At 35.0% G+C, this 22,333-nt stretch overlaps 2 protein-coding genes across 5 annotated transcripts in view; one reads left to right on the forward strand and one right to left on the reverse strand.

Annotated features, from left to right (window-relative positions):
• The first annotated feature begins 7 nt into the window (after positions 1 to 7).
• On the forward strand, positions 8 to 9,415 carry LOC146000428 (RING finger protein 11-like). The gene is made up of 2 exons (XM_083138044.1): positions 8 to 93; positions 3,457 to 9,415. Exon 2 carries the CDS (start codon positions 3,511 to 3,513, stop codon positions 4,072 to 4,074), a length of 564 nt encoding a protein of 187 aa, XP_082994170.1. The 5' UTR covers positions 8 to 93; positions 3,457 to 3,510; the 3' UTR covers positions 4,075 to 9,415.
• A 2,161-nt stretch (positions 9,416 to 11,576) lies between these two features.
• The window catches only part of LOC146000429 (E3 ubiquitin-protein ligase SHPRH), a 101,868-nt gene continuing 91,111 nt past the window's right edge, over positions 11,577 to 22,333 (reverse strand). For all 4 annotated transcript variants that reach the window (XM_083138045.1, XM_083138046.1, XM_083138048.1 and 1 more), the window contains exons 23-24: positions 21,001 to 21,161; positions 11,577 to 17,409 (exon numbers count right to left, since the gene is read on the reverse strand). In XM_083138045.1, the coding sequence (XP_082994171.1) occupies positions 17,232 to 17,409; positions 21,001 to 21,161 (339 nt within the window). In that variant the 3' untranslated portion in view covers positions 11,577 to 17,231. The remainder of the gene's footprint in view (positions 17,410 to 21,000; positions 21,162 to 22,333) is intronic.

Genomic DNA, 22,333 nt, shown 5'->3' on the forward strand with positions numbered 1-22,333 from the left:
ATGTAAACAAATAAGAGTAGTCTGTGAAACAGCTGTCAACCTGACTGAGCAAGACAACAACAAAAGAATGAAAAAAGAATAGAATCGTCAAAGGTAAATTTGCATTATACATTCTCGATGTAAATTTAAACTATATTTACTAACGTATGTTGCTGTATTTGGTAAAGTAGTAGCATAAGAAAAGCAAGTGTAAAACGCCGTTATCTAACAAAACAAACTTCTACTGTCGTTTTTTTTCTTTCAGGTTTTGTTGTTTCCATATTTTAAAGGTGACATTGAGATGGCTAGGTTATCCTCCTTGTAATTTCTTTGTCAGTCAAAGTGTTGAGCACATTTTAATTATTACTTGATTCAATAAAGATTTAAGTGATTCGGTAAACTGTAGAAGGATGTCAATGATTTCGTAAGCATAATTATTCAATATAATTGCCTGTAAAACAGCTGTTCTACGTTGTAAACAAAAATAGTGATGGATTAGACAGTTTTGATTGGAAATGTATGATATGCATCCACCCTTCCTTACTAGAGTCATTGCAGCAGGGGCTTTTTTAAAAATTCACGTCCCCGATTTTTATACGTCCAGTATTGCAGAGGCAGTTATATGCCTTTGTACAGGTAGAATTTGGTAAAAGCAGGCAATACAAAGATTTCAAGCCTCTTGTTGATAATTAGGTAACAGTTTCATACATCGGAGACACATTTCTTCAATTTTACACAAGAAACTACTTGTGGAAATGAGTTTCTCCAAGGTTTACAACGTTCGTCGAGGTATTTTCTTTCATCGTGGAATATATTTAACCGGGAAATCATGTATTTTTCAAGAGAAATATCTCACCGACGCACAATTGCCATTGCTTTCATTTGCTTGCCCTATGACAACCGAATGCTGCGTACGTTTGATGATGTAAGCCTTGTCAGTGTTTCAAACCCCCCTTTTTTTACTATGCTTGCCTAACGTAACCAAACCTAACCTAACCTTATCGGAAATGGTTCGTGGGGCTACTACACTGCATGCCCACTACGGTAGTCAAGATTTGCCCACCATATTCTGTGTTATGGAAGCGAAAACAGGAGTCAAAGAGATTATGTTAAAAATTGTTTTTTTTTTTGTGTGTGTGTGTAAAAAGCATAATGGCACCTTGAACTATGTTCCGCAAAACACAATTGGTAAGTACGAACCATGCGAAACACAAAATATCCGATTTTAATGTGTCTCTGATCTATGAAACTGTTACTGATAATTATAAGAGAACGAGATGAGTAGTATAACAGAACAAGTGGTTGACAATTTCAAATGACTGCATCCTTCGCAATGAACAATAACTAATCAACATTTGTGTTATTTGTATTCTAAGTAGAGAATATAAGGCCCAAGTTCCTTTTGTTTTATTGTGATTTCATCATGCTACGAATGCAATTTTTACATGGTTCGATTTCAATGTACGTCTGTTAACACATACTGGAGAGTTTTAGCGATTACTTAAGGTTTTGTTCAAATAAGCTTTCGTGGTTATGTTAGGCAGGTTAGGTTTGGTTCCCTTAGCATTAAAATAAAGTCCCTAAATGCATTCTACTTAGGTTCCGATTTACTTCTACATTCATTCCCACGCTTCTACGATATTTACTGTCGCTTGTCGACGAGAATATCTTGTCCATGAGAAGTGCCTAAGGTAATTTTCAAGTTGTTTTCTTGTTTTTTTAACACAAATAACTTTTTCTCGAGTCCAAACAGTGCTCATTACTTTAAGGAAGGTTCAAATGTCGTGTGACAATGATTTCCAAAATTCTACGTTAATAAGTCTTTGTGCTAGGAGAAATCATAAAACAATTGGAACCGTTACTGAATATAAAGTTGCAAGAAACATTTAAGATCGTTAAACTATTAATGGTAACACTTTACTATAGGGGTGACGGATTTCTTACTTTTTACAGGAGAAAGTACTTACGCAAATTATTTTCTGTTGCGTTGTGGAAGTTCGTGAATGTAGTTTAGATCCATTTTAATGCGAATGCATGTTGTTTTCTGCGAAAATCTCTGTCCGACACGCTCTTTCTGCTGCCGCCATTTGCTTTCTGCACAATGTTCCGTGTGTTAGATGACGTAAACCCTGTAGTCAGTGTTTTAAACTCGCCGTGTTCTCACTATAACATGACGTGTCGAGTATTTTTAATTTTTTTAAATTTTTTTTAACTATGCTTACCTAACCTAACCTTACAGAAAATGGTTTGTGGGGCTAACGTCCATGGTTTTTGGGGTGTAACGTCAATGGTTTTTGGGGCTAACGTGAATGGTTTGTGGGGCTAACGTCAATGGTTTGCGATGTATTAGCATAATTTCAAATCCGGACACGAAAGAAGGTATTTTCTGGTGAACAAGGTTGCAACACTGCATAAATCAACAAAACACTCTGACAACGCGCGATGAACCAGTATGCTATCGCCATAATGTGTGTTACAGAATCGAAATAACGAGTAATAGTAAGTACTTGTAAATGTAAGAAATAGACATTATTTTCATTAGAAATTCATTATTTCACCTAAAGAAATGTTCGCAATGCAGAATAGTACGTTAGCAATGTAAAAAAGGGCGAAATATATGATTTATAGGTGTCACCCCTATAGTAAAGTAGTACCCCAAATTGCTATTACATTGAAGAAATTCATCAGGAGCTGTTCAAGAAAACAAACAGGATGCATTCTGGAATGTATATTTTCTAGTTTACATTAATGACAACACAAACGAGTAGGAATATAATGCAAAGGCAAAAACAACAATGAATTAAAAGGTAGGTTGTATGGTCCCAATTGCCCCTTTGTTGGGTAATAAGGACCAGCCAATGGGGTATCAAGGACCGGTTCGCTTTTGAATGGTATATCCTTCTTTTTCGAAACATAATAATCTTGAACTACGTCACACAAGTCTTATTTGTTCATTCCAAAACCCCATTGAGGAAATAGAATGAAGCACTCCTCTAATTGTGATTCTTCTGCAGCTGTTAGTGCAGTAGAAGTTCCAGGATGCACTTTTAACTTCATACAGACGCTCAGCAGTTCTTTATGGTGTTTTCGTACTTCTGCCTTTTGGCTGGTTCCGTTTCCCGGTCTAACTACGCAGCTTACATGCCATTTGTGTGCAGAATACTATTTACACAAACATAAGAGTATCACAGGCCATGCACACAGCTGGTGTGCCTGCTGCTTCACATTTCTTTGCACTTTTTACGAAATTCTAGCGCACGGTCCTTAATGCCCCGTGGTCCTTAATACCCTGGTTTACCTTAATTGTCATAATTCAAGGAGTTAGTAGATTCAGTTATTTTTGTTAAGTGCTGTTCAAAATTTCATCTTGCAAACTGAAACATTTAATTTGAAGTTGCACTTTAGAGGTGGAGATATCATTAGTGTTTTTTTTAATCAATATTCTTGTTAATGTATTTTATTTTTACATATTTGCAGGTATAAATTTGATACACAGTGAAGTGGAATGTAGTGGATTTAAACAAGCAGCATATGAACAAGATTTATTTATTTCACGACAAAATATTGTTGAAAGACATGGAACTTTGGCAGGAGCTTCCATTTGGTGACCCACCCCAACCATCCCCACCACAGCAGACTGTGTGGAACCCTGCTCACCTGGACCATTTTACATATCCTTATTACAGACTAGTAACATGTGATTTTACTATTCGACCAGGTTCGTTACCACGACTTACTCTGGAATCTCATGGGGATTATAAAGGATACAAAATAGAAAGTATGCCAGCATACTATCCTCAACCAAGTGTGAGTCATCAAGCAACCCAACTGACGGATGAAGAAAAGATCAAAATATCAAAAAGGATTGGACTAATACAGCATCTTCCTACTGGTACTTATGATGGTTGCAAGAAGAATCGAGAATGTGTCATTTGTATGATTGAGTTCACTATTGGTGATGCTGTTCGATACCTACCATGCATGCATGCGTATCATGTGGAGTGCATTGATGATTGGTTGATGAGAAGCTTTACTTGTCCCTCGTGCATGGAACCTGTTGATGCAGCTTTGCTAACTACATATGAAACTAACTAGAGACCTATTTGAGGCAAATATTTTAATTTTTTAATGTGTGTGGTAGGAAGCAGTTTAAAAATGTGTTCTTCTATTCTAATACGGTGCTAGAACAAATTTAATTTTTAACTTTAAAGAAAAGACGTATAGTAATAATGGAATTTGTGTATGAGGTGTCGAAAAAAACTGCTAAGCATTTCTTTTAAACTGAATGAGGAAAAGGGGATACAATTGTGGTGTCAGTAAATTATAACTTTATTGTGCACTGAATGTCCTTATCTTCGTTTTGCAGACTTTTTCAGGCTTTGAATAAGGCTCTTGTGTGTCTTTCCTAATGCTCTAAAAGACTGCTGCTACTGTTCATCCCCCCCCCCCCTTTCTCCTGAGCATGTTGTCAGCATCAGTTGCTATGTCCTGTGATCAGTGCAGTTTTCATTATGCTGCCATACATTTAGTTTTTCTTTCCTTTTACTTGAATGTGTGTGCGAAAACTTTGTTCAGTTGGAACATACAAATATGTACTTCTTAACTCCATTTGTTATACTTCATTTTCTTACTTTTTGGCACTGTGTGCCAAAATGTACCATTGTAAGTTTCATAAGATCCATTTCTGGGACCTATATTTCATATCTTCTAACATCACAGAAGATTCAGTCATTGTTGAAGACCTAACTTTATCATCTCACACTTAATTATTAGGATACTTCAGATCAGTAACTTACAGTCTTGTGAATTTATTTCTTCACAGCTGTAATACGTCTTCCACTATGCGTAATCTCTTGTCATTTTATTAGTATTTGGAATTTTTCCATTACATTTACCACTACTGTAACGCGAAGCAATATCGTTCAATCTTAGTATCCACCAGGTTTCATTTTCACATTACTACTAATATGAACAAGACAACAAATATTGAGTGATAAAACATTATGTAAAACATAAATGATATCCAAATATATATATATATATTGCCCAGTAACTTTTCCTTGTGATTATAATTAATCAAATTTCAAGGTCAGTGATTTGGTTGGTTTATTTGATGTAATTTATTTGTACCGTTAGGTAAACAGTGGCTGGGATGATGAAAAGACAATAGAGGAAAAAGTAATAAACAAATGAGATGAGAGGAAACTTTCATTGCCTTTCTCTGAAGGTGTTGTATTCACTTAGCAAAGAATACGCCACAAATAAACGCCTGTTCAGATGGCTGATTGAGGGATTTTAACCTGTTACCTTCCAAATACAGTTAGTGTTTTGACAGAAACAACATGGTGGAACCTTCATTGTTGGTTCTTAAGAACTTTTAACGTGGGATGTGCGGATTCTGTGAAAGGTGTATGACATGTTGCTTTAGGAGGACTAGAAGGGTTAAATATAAAACCCAACACTATAGTCATGCATTAAAGTCTCTTGCAGTGTATACATGACATACAAAATTCCATTTTTTTTTCACGAAACTTTGGTGTGGTTTAAGTTCGTGGGAAGCCTTGATAATCAAAACTATTTATTTTCATTTGTAATGTTGTACATTAATATTGAATTGAAATGTAGATGAAGGGATAGAAAGAAAAAAGGATATTGAATAGTATGAAGCTGTGGCCCGAAAGTTGTTTGTCAGAAAAAGTCACCCTGATGACTTTTAATTTAACTTTATGGGACCCAACCTAAGAAATGGCACTAAAATATACGGTTATGGTCTTTGTATTATTTTTATGTAGTGTGTGCAATTGTGTTGTAGTATAAGTGAAGTTTTATAGTTTTAAATTATGTATACCCATTGTACTATTTTTACTATTTATAGCTTTTATGGTATGTGCTGCGAGTTCTGTTATAGTCAGTTAAAAGTTACTTACTTCATAATGCAGAAATATTTCAGTATTAAGAAGTGTGCTGGTGTTATTGTAGTTACTTAAAATCCTTTTTTTCTTCTTCTTCTTCAAAAACCAGTTTGAAATATGATTCTATAGTTTCAACAATGAGAGTACTACGAATCAGAATCCCCTTATATGATCTGAATAGCTTAACTTTCTTTAACATTTTCAGTTTACCAAATTTATGCAAATAGCTGCAAGTACTAAAAATTCCCCATTACTTAATGTGTATTAATAATTAAATTGAGGTTCAGTTATAATATAAATTACGATTGGTTTCTTTCTTATGCAGTTTTTTGTGTTATAAGCATGTACAATCAGAAGTCTATAAAGAAAATGTTTGAAACAGTTCAATTTTTGTGCTGTTACATGAAAGATCCATTGTCCTGTGGAAGCATTTGTTTAATATATGTTGAGAGAAATATTACCTTCCAATTTCTAGTCTGTCTACACATATATGAAACTTGTATCCAATAGGTACTAGGAATGTGTGACAACAATGGTGTTCAACTTAAAAGGCGATTAAACAGTTTATAGGTCCTGTCATGTAAGCATTCTTCCCGTATGGCATTGTAGCAGATTTTTAAAAAGGGAGAATTAGAAACTGTGCCCTTCTAGTCAATTTGATTTTGAGCTCAACTCAATATTTGTAAACAGTTTCAACCTTTAATTTTTTTTAAAAATTACATGCCCCTTCTAAAAAAAATAATTCTAAAAGCCAAACTCTAGTTTTTAAGTGTGTAAAATAGATATAGAATAAAACACAATAAAAGCTAAAACAATTAAAACAGAAAAAAGGTTAGTTTAACAGTGTCTGTGAGCCAATGTTCTGGATGCTGGAGATGGCTGAGTCACGCTTGTTTCATCGTGTGTACAATTTTCCTATAAATTTCTGCCTCTTCATTTTGGATTGCATTATTAAACCCACCTCAATTTCAATGGCAGTCCTGTTGTCAGCAGCCAATTGTGATCTTCGGTGCCGTTGGTTATTAAACTACAACTCCCTTTCCAATCAGCACGTTTGCCTGTGTTTTTAACACCTTTCTTCCGTGGGATGTTTGTAACATTCAACAATGGGGAGTGCACCCTTGAACTTTTACCACTTGATTCTCGCATTATGTAGCATCAATGTGAATTTTTCTTGAACTGTTGAATTGTCTTCTCTTGTTCCCATATCATACACACTTGTTTTTTGCATCTAAGAATGTGTGTTGATTTCTTTACATCCTGTTCATGGACAGGACATTAGAGTTTATGCTCCATGTCCCAGAGTTGGCCACGAGAATGGAGGATGTTTGCTGATTGTTGGGACATTCTAAAATGCATTTTCCTGCTGTAATAAATTTTGGAATTGTTTGTTGGCCTTCCTCCCATGCATCAAGCCTATTGGGAGAAATCATTTTGCAGCTTGATGCCTGGACACTTCAATTTCTTGAGTCATTTCGGCAAATTTCATCACATGAATATGTTCATCATAGTATTCTGCTTCTGGTTTTAAACAGACCAACATGCTTGCTGGGTCTTCACCTTAGAAATAACTCTTCAAGTCATGTTAGCTTGCATAAACTGTATGGCACAGTTTTCAGTTCTCTCTTAACATATCCAAACATGCAGAATGCATTGTCAAAGAAGAGTTATTTTCATTTGCTTACACAGGCTGCCTTTGAATCTTGCAGTACTTCATCTCCTGCAATGGAGCCTACACCAGTTTTATTGTAAACGCAGTGGCTTTAGCTTTTTCCTCATAGCATTTTTTTAAGTGAAGAGTTGTTAGCGTTTCTTTTCTCAGATTGAATTCAACTGTTTTATGGAGTACATTAATGGAATGTGGAATGCAATTGCTTGACATTTTTGAGTAGAGATCTGGTTGATCAGCAAGAAGTACTTTTGTGGACATTTTCTCATACAAAAAGTACAGCTTGTGAAAAAGAAATTATGCTCATTATTCAGGGTGGCTACTCTAGGACCATGATAAAATTCAAGTATAATTCCCGGTTTTCAAGGCGAACTTTCCAAAAATTCAAGCAGATGTTTTCTCTATTTCAACCTTACGTATTACCGCCTCTCAACATCCACACACAAATATCTTCATAATATAAATGGTCTATGTGATTCCAACATCCAAAAATTATAATTCAATTAAATGGTATACATAATGTAATTAAAATATTTAATTTAAGGTGCTGAGTTTCTATTTACAATCAGAGGCACAACCACGATTTTTGTCTGAGCGGGCAGGGAAAAAGTGCCAGGATAAACATACTAATACTACTAATAATATTATTACAAAATTATTATTATTGATTTGTTTTATTTTACTTCGCTTCTTGTGCCATGTTTGGCTAATTTGCAAAGATGGGGATGAGTGATATGATGAATGGACAGTCACAAACATCCATGCCCAAGCCAGGATTCGAACCCGCTGGGACCAACATCATTGTTATTATTATTTTTAGTAGTAGTATCAAAGACATTATTATCCTCGTAAATTATGCAAAAAGGGGGTAGAAGTTGGTGCTAAAGCATTTGTGTTCGAACAAACGATTTCAATTATTTTTTCTCCACATGGCAGAGTAGTTTGGATCCCACTTCAAACTGTAGTTCAAGTCCCGATTAGCCTTTCTGTGCATAAAGTGGACTTAAAACCACAAATCAATCAATTAATTTTACAACATTTTTCATTTAGATAGTTCGGTGCCCAGGGCCAACTCCCGCCGCCTCCTAGCTATGCTTGTAAACTTGATAAGACTAAGAAAAGCAGGAATTGCAAGCGAAGCGAGCAAGAAAATTTTACAAAAATGATTTTTATTTGCATAAAATGCGAATAGGATTTGGATTAGAAAAAGTTGTAATTTTTCACGTCTACGGAGAAAAAATCAAGTAGAATTCACGCAGCCAATAATTCACGTATAATTCCCAGAATTCAAGGAATTCCGGTGAGTAGCCACCCTGTTATTGCAGCTGTATAACAGAACTTATTTCACGTTCAGTTCAAAATCACATTGTTCAATGTATCACGCTGACATGAGGGTTGTGAGCTGTGGTGCCAACTTCAAATATTTGGAGGGGTGAGGTAAAGATTGGCATCAACAATATTTTACATATACATAATACCTGCCTACGTCCCAAAGTTGGCACTTATGGTTGTGAGCATCTACCACTAATTTCAGCAATCCTTCACATCCCATTTTTGCACCACAATCATGCTGAAGGATGTATCAAAGTATACAACTCTTACGTGAGAGTTTCAAAAGAATTACTAAATCTCAAAGCTGTGATATAGTTAGTTTGTGATGGATATAACATTGAAAGAAAAATGCTGAAAAACTGAATAGGTCATGATTACCTTTTCGTGAAGGTAACTTTTATAAGAAAGAGAGTAGTTCTTTCAAAGATTGTTGTTAAATGTTCCCGATGTATGAGAAATGCAGTATTGCAATTTCAGAATCTTCCTGTACTTGTTACGTAATAAACTATTTCTTTATCAAGTGCATTATGACTATGAATTACAAATCCTAGTATTAGGATTAAGCAGATGCTAATATATCAGTATCTTTGCATATAGATACTTTTCCAGTTTAGGTACCTCAATAAGTGTCCACGAGGTCTAGAGCTTAATATCCTGGTAATGCTTCCACTATCTTATATGTGGTACAATCCAAAACTTCTGGAACTCAGCCCATAGTTCCTTCCCTTTCTTTGATGACTTCAAAATACTGTTGCACAACAACTTTCAAAGTAATATCCTTGAGCAATGATACACTTTTGCCAGTGCTGGTAAAGCTGCTGGAAGCCATGTTTTGCAACCTCCTATAATTCCTCCTGCGATGCTACTTTCACCTCATTTTCTGATGTAAAACGATGCCCCTTTAGATGGGGTTTCATGTGAGGGGAAGGTACAAATCACAGGGAGATAAGTCGAGTGAATGGGCAAGATGTTCCAGCACACATATTCCATTTGTGGCCACAAACTCCGCGACTAGTGTGGACTGGTGGGCAGGCCCATTATCATGGAGAAGGTACCATTGTCCACTTTGCTATAACTTGGGCTGCTTATGTTGGATGACTCCTGCAAATTACATAAAACTTCCACATAGAGCTCGCTCTTTACTGTTCTGCCCTCCAGAATGAATTATGAATTGACAATTCCTTGAGAATAAAAAAAAACACATGAGAACCAAAATCAAAGAAAATCTGGCAAGATCGAAGGAAAGTCATGCTCGTGGCTTTCTTTCATGGCCAAACATGGAATGTCTCTTGCAGGAACATCCTGCCTATTCACTGGACTTATCTCGCTGCAACTTCAACATTTTACCCCCACATGCAAACCCATCTAAAGGGGCATCCTTTCAAAGTAAGGTGAAAGCAGCATTGCAGGAGGTTGCAAAAGATGGCTTCCAGAAGCTTTACCAGTGATGGTGAAAATATATCATTGTTTAAGGGAATTACTTTGAAGGTGGCTGTGCATCAGTGTTTTGAATTCATCATAAGAAACTATGAGCAGAGTCCTTAAACTTTTGGATTTAGTTATTTTCACCAAAATATGGACTTAGAAGCTAATAATTTGCCTTTTTATTAATATAACACACTATGAATCCCGTACAAGTGGCATTAAATTGTTGCTTCTAGCACTGCTGCCATGCATGCAAGTTCTGGCAAGGGTGCGTTTAACAATGGACTACTCGACATGGGACTCTCTTCCAACGTTGCCAAAATAATGGAGCCGATGCTCGAGCTCTCATTCTCTATTGTTGACAACAATTGTAAATAAACAGGAATTTCAAGTGTTTTACAATAGCAAAAGCAAACAGTTGGGAGGTGTAAAATTAGGAAGAAGAAAACCTTACTGTTCAGGTGACAGGAAACTTGTAATTAACGCAATTGGAGGGTATAAAAAGGATGTAAATTTTTGTTTGTTTAACATCGCTTCGGACGTCGGTTATTCGCAAGATATTCACCCAATTCTTTCAGTCACACGGGGACATGTAGTTATTGCTTGAATATGGATATATGTTGAGAAACGTTCTGAAATATGGAAATAATATGTAAAAGTAACTAATATTGAAAATAAAAACAGAATTTTTCAAGTCTTCATGCCATGATGCTCAAACAAAATACAAAATGTAACTGATTTTAGCTTAATATATAAATATGTATTTACATATAAATCCATTCCCTGCAGCCTAAAAATGCTTATGACAGACAGGAATCATCGCCGTTGTTTATCTTGCAGCTGCAGATCGGTTTCAAAGTCGCCAGGAATTACTCCAACCCATACTTTTACAATCTAGTAGCATCACTACCACAGCAGATTCATGCAATGATCCAAGCCAGAGGTGGTGGCACCAGCTATTAAGGACGTTCTGGTTGGGGTGACTAATTTTTTGTATGGGGTGTGCATTACTCTATGATTTGGCACACACAAGCCTGGCCAGGACTCAAACATGGGTCTCTGACATACTGTGCCACCGCTCTACCGAAGCACTCCTACATTCGCCAGAGATTTTGCGTAACTTTTACTTTGAAGAACATGTCCTGTATGTGCCAAATCATGATGTAATATACAGCTTTAAGCTGGGAGTTGCGTCAATGTTTCAAAGACAACATATCCCACTGAGCAGAAATGATTTCGCAAGGTAAATCAGATCTAGTGAAAAATAATTCAAAACCAGGGCTGGCTCAGTTGGTAGAGAAATATTAAGATATGGCTCAGACATAGTTGAGACTGCATTTTTTGTTAAAATTTCAACAAAGTAAATGGAATGGTTCCAGCATTACAAAGATCATTTTAGAAAAATTATGTAGCCAATTTTTTTAATTTACACACACATTGCTGGTAAAGCTTATTACAAACATACATAAATTCATACATACTTATTCCATTTTAATCACAGAACTATACAAAAAATTTAAAGCCTGTAATACTGAAAGTTATTACCAACACAAACCACCTAGTGTACACATACACACACATATATATTTGTGCTAAAGATAAAAAATGTTTAACATAGGCAGTGGAACCCCAACTTTACGTTCACGAATTTTACATATTATTCCTTTTTTTTCCTGAAAAATGTAAAATCGAGTCCACAGCCTTCAGAATATGATCCTTAACTTTAGAAAATTTGAAGAACAAGATTCTTCCCATCCTTCATTTTAATGTGGTTATCTTATACCTTCAAATTTTACAGACACTCACACACATATCATCACATTAGTTCCAAGGAGAAACCAATGAATCATGATATTAATTATTGTATATCAATTTCAGCAAGGTTGTTCCTAACACAACATATACTTCTACCAATCCAATAATTATTTCACTATTAAAACTACATGCTCTTTGGTTGCATGATTCAATTACGGTGAAATGGATTTGTATGGCATAAAATGGCATGACTTTTCTCATTGTTGTAACTTTACAAATCACAGGATGGACTTTCTTGATCTTGCGAAATGAATTTATTCTAAACTTGGAAAATTAGATATGAACTGATTCTTGGGTAGTATATTCAGGAGATACTTATTCGATGCAGATATGTAATGTAATGTTATACCTATACACTGAGGTAGATAACTACATTTTTGAAAATGCTTATACATCGAAAGTGTTTCACTGGAATAAATTGAAATGATAGAAAGGAGAGCCACAAGAGCTAAAGAAAAGGGAAACGCTGACCAGACAGCAGAAAACTCAAATTTTTGCAGTCACGGTGGTAGAAGTAAAAGGAAGAAACAGAAATTAGAGATCTGGCAACGCTGCAGGTCTCTAACTTCAATTTCTGCCTTTTCTTCTACCACTGATGATGCGGCCATGAAAATTTGGGTTTTTCTGATGTCTGGTGAGTGTTTCCTTTTGGATCTCTCACATTTGCATCATAAGCCAAGGGATATGCTGGAGTATGGAAGATTTATGAGGATTACAGATTGTCTGATGAACAAAATCGAACAGAAATATAGTCATTCATGGTTCTGGCAAGGAATAAATTGAAAATGTTTAAGCATAAGAGACAGCAGGCTTAGGGACAAAAATGTGTAATCAATGTGCAGCCAGAGAAGAGGCAGAAAATTTCACACAATCCCAAATATTGCAATATTATTCCAATGGGGAATCAGTTGCCATGGACACCACCAGTTGTTGCTACACGTAAATAGGAATTTGCAGACTTCAGATACTGCCATTGAAGAAATGGTGGATGAAACTGTTAATCATGTAGCTGTAGATGAGGAACCACATAAACAACAAAAAAAAGGGAAAACAAAAGTGGAGAAAGAAACTGAACCTTCGAAACAATGAGGCTGCGAGGAGGAAAATTGCCGAGGCAGTTTGTGATGATGAAAGCTTTGACAATCCAATGACGAGAGAAAAGGCCAAAGATAATCCTTGAAAAGAACAAGCTGGACAAAACAGAGAGGTAATGTTGAAGAGAAACAAGAAAAGTCTTTTCGACCCTAATCATGAAGACAGGAAATTGAGTTTGGGAAACAGTTCTGAATCTGATATCCCATTGAAGACAGGAAATTGAGATTGGGAAACGGTTCCGAATCTGATATCCCATTCCCATTTAGTGTATTCAAGGACTTTCACTACCCCTATGAATCAAGGTACCAGGAAGGGAATTTTGAAAAGAAGCAGTTGGGATGAAGATGCAACTCTTCCTTTTTTACAATGATCCCTGAGACATATAGAGCTCGGCAAAATAACTCTTTATTGTTCCAGGCTTGCTTTGTACATTTGGTTCATTACAGAGGGCAGTTATCTCATGCTATATTAGGCTTGTTCATTATGCATTCTGCATAGAATTCTATGATGGAATAACCTTGCATAATAAACCATCCAGATGCAAACACAAAAACATTTTTTTAAAGATATGTGGTTATTTCCAACCACTTTGCACGTTTTACTCTACAAGCATACAAGTAAATGTATTAAGCATTAAATTTAATGTCAGACTAGATAACAGAATAAGCAGTACGTTTTACTGAATTTCATCAAATAATGTTTTTAGATATTAGATTTACAACCATGTGTCATTAAATTTCACAAGTTATTTTGTACTGATTCACTATATTTTATTCTCACCATAGTACAAGCATAACATATGCTTCCACAATTCGCTACTTATTAACTACAAATCATGCTCAATTAGTTTTCCTTGTGTAAACTCAATAACATAAAATGTTGATGAACAAGATGTCTTGGGTGAATATAATGCATATTTCACATCTGGTATCACACCAGCATTATAGATTTTTTATAGAATATTGCATATTGAATTGTTTTAATTTTGTAAATGCTACTATTGGGGAAGTTAACAAAACTAATACTACTACTTTGCAAATACAAAAATTAGTTTAAACAATTCACTGTATAGCTGCAATTTCTACAAAACTAGATTGAAAAATTATGTATTTTTATGCAGAGATCACTGGATTTTCCTTATACAAGTCAAGATTTCGACATTCAACATAATTCATTGTTGAGCATCCTCAAATCACTAATTCTGCCTGTTTAAGAGGTATGCATTTTTTTATGATGTTAATACTGTACATATGTTTCAACTATTTTGTTTTATGTGCATAATAGTGCTAATGTCATTATTATATGAAACCTAAATAAAGAGATTAATATTAATTTCATTTGTGAAATACTGCAACTTTGAAAATAAATTATATGTTTTTTTAGGAAAAGTTCTTATTGTTTTGCTTACATTTTTTTATGATGCTACTTATTGTAAATGAGTTCTGTATTTTTTTAATGATGCCAATATCTATCTTTATTACATGAACTTTAAATAAGAAGATTAATAGTAATTTTGTTTGTGAATCATTGTAGCTGTGAAAAGAAATAATATATAAATATACTTTTTTTGTGGTTCCATGTATTGAAAGATCTCCACATGAAGATGAGCAAGGGTTTACTTGCAGCAAAATGCAAGAAAAATATGATGTAAACGATAAGTGTGTAGCTGCAATTTCCGATAAGTGTACAGCAAGTACTATAACATAGCTTTTAATAATTATTAAAATATGTCCAAAAAATGCATTTCAGTGCATCTGCATACAATGGCATTATGAAAGGAACCTGTGCATTGTGGTGCAGATTTAAGTTGTTTTTTCTTCCCTTTTGTTCATCTCTGAACTTTCCTCGGAAATATTTCAGTGGACTAAACTTACAAAAACTAAATTTCTAAAATAACCAAACATAACACCACATAAACTGACTATGACTGAACAGACCCTAATTGCTGGAAGCATGGAGACTGCACCATTATGACTGAAATTAAACTATTATTTACCTTTTATAGAAATCACTAATTCAAATTTATGAGGTATACAACAGGTAATAAGAAGATATGAGTAACAAATATTGGGAGAATTTACCTAAGGTCAAAATGGCCAAATTTATCCATTTTCATCTAGAAGCAAATGTGTGTTTACACACCAAGCATGGGAGATTATTGTAATAGCATCAGACAAATATAATTTACCACCATATATACTCTAGAATTACAATAATTGCCAATTTTCTTCAACCAATATATAATTCAGCTTTCCTTAGATTTTATTACATAAAATGAGTGCATTGTGATCACTTTTTGTGTGTATGCATAAAGAATATACAAATATATTACTAACTTAAGTGAGAAATATACACAATGATTGAGATCAGTAGTAATATGTAAAAGCCAGAAAAAAGTATACACATGATAATTTGCAGTCTACCATATTATTAACTATGAGGATAATATAACATGTGTAACTAAAACTATGAGGTCTTACAATACAAGTCTTCTCAAACTTGGGAAAGCCTTACATTATCTTTCGATGCTTAAAATCAACAGAAAACGAACTCAACTATTGTTTACAAATGTAATAATAAAGGATAATATAGCTATGGACGTATATTTACCTTGTACAAACAAATATGATGAAAACTGGAGTAACATATTTTACATTTCCAGCTAAAAATGTATACTACTTCTGTTTTAAAAATCCTGTATTGTAAGTTTTACTTTGATTTGCAACAAAGACCGAAGACAGTGTTCCAATTCAGTAAACTATCACTTTATCCTCTACATTGCAAAGTGCACAAAAGGGAATGCAATTCTTACAAAAAAAAAAAAACATATTTAGATAAAATGTTAAGTTTAACTATTATTTCTACAAATAATACACTTCAATTTATGACAAAATTGCAAACATACACAACTGGACTTCTTAATTTATGTACACTTCAATTTAAATTATGCCAATAAATAAAAAAAAAATCTATTACAAAAAGTTTTGTTCATTTCTTTTTTTAAAAAAATGCATACAAGTGAACATAAATAGCTGATTTTGTATTTTTTGCAAGAAGGTATTTCTGCCTCTTGCAATCTTTACCACATCAACATATTAGAAATATTTCAGTAGAAAATATTTAATTGGAAATTTATGTGAGCTAAACAATCAACAAACACTAAAATAGATTTACATTTCATTAATAATTACATTTAAACTATAACTATATAATTCATATTACAGTTGAAAAATAAAAAAAAAACTCTTGCTGAAAGGCTGCTTTTGACAGGTTTCAAACCTGGGACACTGATATAGCCAAGTTATTTAATAAATCAACTTGATTTCAGGTACTATGAAGCCTCAGACATTTTTTATAATAATTATTATAAAAAATGAAGGAGCATTTATAACATGGAAACTGAATCCAGTACTGTCAATAATTACTGGGTCTCTCGCCAATATTTGCAACTTCTTTTCAAATTTCTTTATAACCAAAGTAATAATCTAATCTCAGAGTGATTATATTAAATAATGGCAAACAGCTTGATAATTCTAAATCATACATTTTATTAAAAACCTAGGTAATACCAGGAATTTAAAATGCAAAATATCATACAAGAAATAATAAAACTAATTCAGTAATTTTATAAACTAATGTAAAAGTTGGCCCCTTCAATATTAACACAGGTCTATCTGGAACCAAGTAACTTCCACCATATTACTTACATAAACTTACTTCAAAGGGCTTTTAAAAACAGAAATTGTTTTAAAGAATGATGCACAACTAAAAAATCTACAAAACTACTGAAATTTACTTCCATAGCTGTAACGAACAGAAACAACTCATTCTGCATCCACATGATTCTACACACCATGCCTCTCATTTCATTAATATCTTATGTATATTTTCCTGCTAATTACTGTCTTCTTTAGAAACCTTTAATACGAACAATTTACAGGGATCACCAGATGTGGATTTCTAAAGATTTACCTATAAGTATTATAAAAACTATAATGCAACGGTTAGCTTGGAACAGTTGGTTGATCACCTACAAACAGTTCTTTCAGTTCTCTTAATGTGAGCGTACTTTCTTCTGTCTTGTGGCAACTCTGCACGTTATCCCCCCTGTGGGTTCTCAGAACTTCGTACAACTTCTCCTCGATTGTTCCACGAACAAGAAATCTGTGGACCCAGGTGGCCCTAAAAGTACAGGAAGATGATAGCTATAAGTGAAACTTACGGTGCCCTTCCTGCTACAAAGTCACATGTATAATACAAATACACAAGTCTTGTTCATAACATTCATTGATGTAAAGTACAGAGCATTAAATGGCACACACACACTATTTTTTTTTTGACATGGATGGTTGATATGAATTTTTTCTGATACTGATTCATAGGGTGCGGATTTTTGCCTATTTGCTTTTTTTATTCCTTTGTAGTAAAACATAGGCTTTAATGTTTAAAGTTTGTTCCATGGTGTTTCTAGTCCAAAAATGCATTTTTATAGTGCCTATAAATGCCTATTTTGAGGGTTAGTGCCCATTTTGCTTGATTGGGCCTAAAAATTCCAGCAATTTTTGCTTACTTCAGCTTTTTTTAAGTGGCTGTGGCTGTCCATGCATTGATAAAGGTAAGCCTTTCTTTATGTATAACTGACTGAAATCTGGTACTCGCCACATTTATGGGTGTGAAGGGATGTCAGATCTTTGGAAATACCAAATATTGCTTAATCAGGGTAAGCAAATTGGACAACCTGTTGGTGACTCATACTTGGACAAAACGATGCCAGCCTGCCCCTTAATTTTACACCTGAAAGCTAGTACAAGTCACCCCACCAACTTAGGCACACCCTGAGTATAACTGTGCATTGGAAGAAGAAAATTGAAACAAGTTCATGTTCAAACCCTATCTTAATGTCCCTTTTTAAATTTTGGAGTGCCTTTTAAGTGCCTTTTCTTATTTTATAGCACCTTTTTAAGTTCCTATTTTCATCATTTTTCATGCCTTTTTGCCTGCCTATTTGAGAGATTTTCAGTGCCTATAAATCCGCACCCTACTGATTAAGTACCAATATAAAATTTACTAACAGTGACAACCAATATAAAATTGCAAATGTTCAATGAAGAATCCAAATGGAATCATCCTCTATTCTAATCCAATGACTGCAATAGTAGAAGAAAATACTAGGACTGAGCCAATATCGATATCAGCCAACATCAGCAATACTGGTATCAGAAATTATTCATTGGATTTTTATTTCCCAATACCTGGAAATACTTTTCCAGGACTTTGGTCTTTCACGGGATCAGCAAAAATCAGGGTGGCCACTCCAGGACAATGACAAAATTCAAGTATAATTCCTGGTTTACAAGGTGAACTTTTGAAAAATTCAAGAGTACATCAGTATGTAAATTCATGCATACAATTGGAGTGGAGTATTTTAATCGATTTTTAATTGTTACAATTTTCAAGCATCAGTATCGGTATCAATAGGAATCGGTTTAGAGTATCAGCATCGATATGGCTATCAGTTCAGGGTGGTATTGGCTCAGCACTAGACATTACTGCATGTATTTAGACATTTACTTTTCAAAACTTATACTCGCAAAAATAACACAATGGCAGAATTTTGCACTAAATTACAAGCAATTTATAGATCTCACAGTTCGATAAAATTATTGGCAATTTTACAGATAAATTAACACACCAATGTGACTAGATCAGCCAATACCGATAGTGTGTCACATACCAAAAGCAAATGTACACAGTGCGGCAATTTGAAATCGAGACTGGTGCTGTAAAAAATAAACAAGTCTTCATAGAAAGTTACTTACCTTGGATCATTCAAAGTAGGATCCTCCTGCATCCACACATCATAGCGCAATGCCTACCAGTGCATGGAAGGATTGCTGGAATTCGTTTTGTGTAACGCTTTTTAAATTCCATGTGTAGCCTTCTTGATTGTTGCTAAAAGTAGGAACCTTTCAGTGCAGATTTTGGTTTAGGAAATAAAAAATATCACATGGAGCCAGATCCGGTGAGTAGGCAGGGTGACAACACACAGAGTCAATTTAGAGTCAAAAAGTTTTACGCAATCACAGTGACTTGGGGCAATGTCATGAAGCAGACACCAGCTGCCATCATCCCGATACTTGGGCCCCACAGTGTTATTCCTTGCACCAAACATTTCAGTACCTCAAGATAAAATGCAGCAGTAACAGTCTGTCTGAAATTTCAGTCTTCAGTAATGATTATCCTCACTATCTCAACCAATTTTGGTGTTCTCACCGTCCCTGCTATGCCTGGATGCTCGTCGTGTTCAATTGGCTCCCGTCCTTTACTGAAATGCCCGAGCCATTCAAATACACACGTACAGGATAAACAATTGTCCCTATAGACTTGCTACAACATGTCAAACATTTCCGCAGCAGTTTTACCCAAGAGCACACAAAACTTGATGTTTGCTCTTTGTTCCATGTTGAAATCACGACACGTGCCCACATTCAACAACGCCACAAGCGGCAATGTCACTCAAGGTCAACGAGCTCTGCGTCGATTGTTCGTGAGATACCCGTTACTTGTTAGCACTACAGAAAGCTTGCACACTGGTGCCACCTACCAAAAAAAAATCAGTCTCTATTTCAAATTGTCGCACTGTGTATAAATACATAGCTTCTCTTTCTAAGGCAGTAGCCACTGGAGTCATGTGGTTTCATACATTAAATAAAAGGGTGAATGATTACATCAGGTTCTTCATGAAACATTTGTATTTTTATATCAGATCAGCAAGAATAGCTGTTTGAATTTTATATTGGTACTCTACAACATATGGTTTGATTTGTTGGCCTTTGTACATCTCTATTGCACCTGATTATACACAAACAAAATAAAACATGTCTACAAACGTAGGAAGTGAATTTACAAGTGGTTCAGTTCCTAATCTTTTTTACAACATTTCAAAACTGTTCCTTGTCCCTTTTCCAGGCATGGCCAGGCATTATATTAAAAAAGTTTAAAAAAAAACTTGTTAAAAATGGGAAAGCAGGACCAGGCTGCTATAGTGGAACCACGAGCAAAACAACCTGTGCAGACCCGCGACTCCTGTGCACCATACTCCCGCGAGTAGGGGAGGGGGAGAGTGGATCATGGTTCCTTATGGCCCACGGAGGAAGGAAGAAGGGAAAGCTGCACGGGGACTTTTCTTCCAAGGTTTTTTTTTCCTTGTAGCTGATCTATAGTTCTAAAAACCAGACAGATCCACAGACTGAAGACTTTCTCTCCTGATTTTCTGCTTCCAGTTTTCATTTTTCAAGGGCATCTACTTGGGAGGGGATAGCTAGCTCACCCTTTAAAATAAATGTCTAAAATTATTTATTTCACACATATAATTTTATTTCAGTCACAGCAATGTGTCTTAATTATTGTAAAGGGCTGCAGTTAAAACAGGTACAGATAATCGTAGGAATGTGGTAGTTCCAACAAACTGAAGTAGTGTTTTCGGGGGCAAAAAACCTCCACCTCTTCGGAAAAAAATATTTTTTACCCCCTGCCCTGTGCCCCAAGGAATCCTGCAGATGCTTATCCTCTTTTTTAAAACTATTTTAACTTTCTTGACATCTTAATTACTGGCCCTCCCTTAAAGATGGAACCAGAAATGATTCTGAAACGTTGGAAGGAAGATCTGGAATTCAACCAGTTGTATGTACACCCTCTTCAAGTTTTTAGGAAGGTCTCCTTTTCTTTATTTTAAACTTAGTGCTTGTGCAAACATAAATGAAATATACATACTTTGTTTGACCAATCCTGTGCACTCTTCCAATGGCTTGTAATTCACTGGCTGGATTAAGTATCGGTTCCACCAAGAGCACATGGGTTGCCTCAATGATATTCAAACCATTTGCTCCCGAACGTACAGGAAGAAGGAGAGTGGTGATTCCCTTGCTGCTGTCCTGTAATATAAAGTAAAAACCTGTAATTTCCATTAAAGCCAGGAGGAACAGTTTCAGTGGAAAACTGCTCCTCCCTCACTGACCTTTTGCTGTGGCAAGCTGAAGAAAGAGGGGTCTGTGCCCAGGATGGTTTAAAAAGGGGGAGAAAACTTAGCATTACGTTTATGGGAGTATTACTTTACTTGTTCTCTTGGGAATATCAAACTTCCAATGGCATAGAAAAACACATGAATGAAAAGAGGACACATTGAAGATTTTATTTGTCATCGGAAAAGTTGAAAACTCCCATGATTAGCCGTAGCTTGAAGTTGAAGTTGTTACATATTCTTTTTCTCCATGAGGAATGCACGGGATTTTGATAATACTTATTCATCACATTTTTCAAATATTGTGTCTTGTGTAATAATCACCTGAGAAACAGCTTCCACTTGCAACATGGGGAGAAATTCATACTATACAGCATAGTCAATTTTTTAGCAGCAGTGCTCATTCCGACGATACTGAAATAAATGAACACCTGGTGTGAAACTGTCACTCTTCACCTTAATCACATGATCTGAAACTCTATGCTGTGTAGGAGACAGTAGTAATTTATTACAGTTTCTCAAGACTGTCAAACTAAAAAATATTCTTAGCTCTTTGCATCCACCTGATGGGTTTGTCTTCATAGAAGTGTAGTGTTACAGGGCCTTTACGTTGCAACTCGCATACAAAAAATACCGAAGTAACAGTGCAAGGTTTTTCAGGATAAATTTTCAAAAATTGAAGAATAAAAATTTCCAGGTGAACAACCTTCTTTTTACTAATTAACTTATGTGTCATTTCTAGAGACGTGAAGTTTGTTTTATTTTTCACTAAATTTCGATGTTATTTTTTACTGCAATTTGGTACTACTTTACATGGTTTAGGGCAAAATTCAATGTTATTAATTTAAAATTGGTGTTATTTTTACATGCATTTTTACTGTTCCCTCTATGCTTAATATTTTCACATTGTTTTAGTTCTGGAAAATTGAAACAAATTTTAGTTTTAATGACAAAGAGAATAAATTTATGACTTATTTTTGTGGGAAATGTCCAAATTCCTTTCATTTGGAAAACTATTTTAACTCATCAGGCACTAAATAGGAAATGTTTATTGAATGATATCGCCCAATTCTTTGAACCCAGTCA

The sequence above is a fragment of the Lepisma saccharinum genome, chromosome 16, assembly GCF_977018435.1.
Source record: "Lepisma saccharinum chromosome 16, izLepSacc3.1, whole genome shotgun sequence".
Lineage (NCBI taxonomy): Eukaryota > Metazoa > Arthropoda > Insecta > Zygentoma > Lepismatidae > Lepisma > Lepisma saccharinum.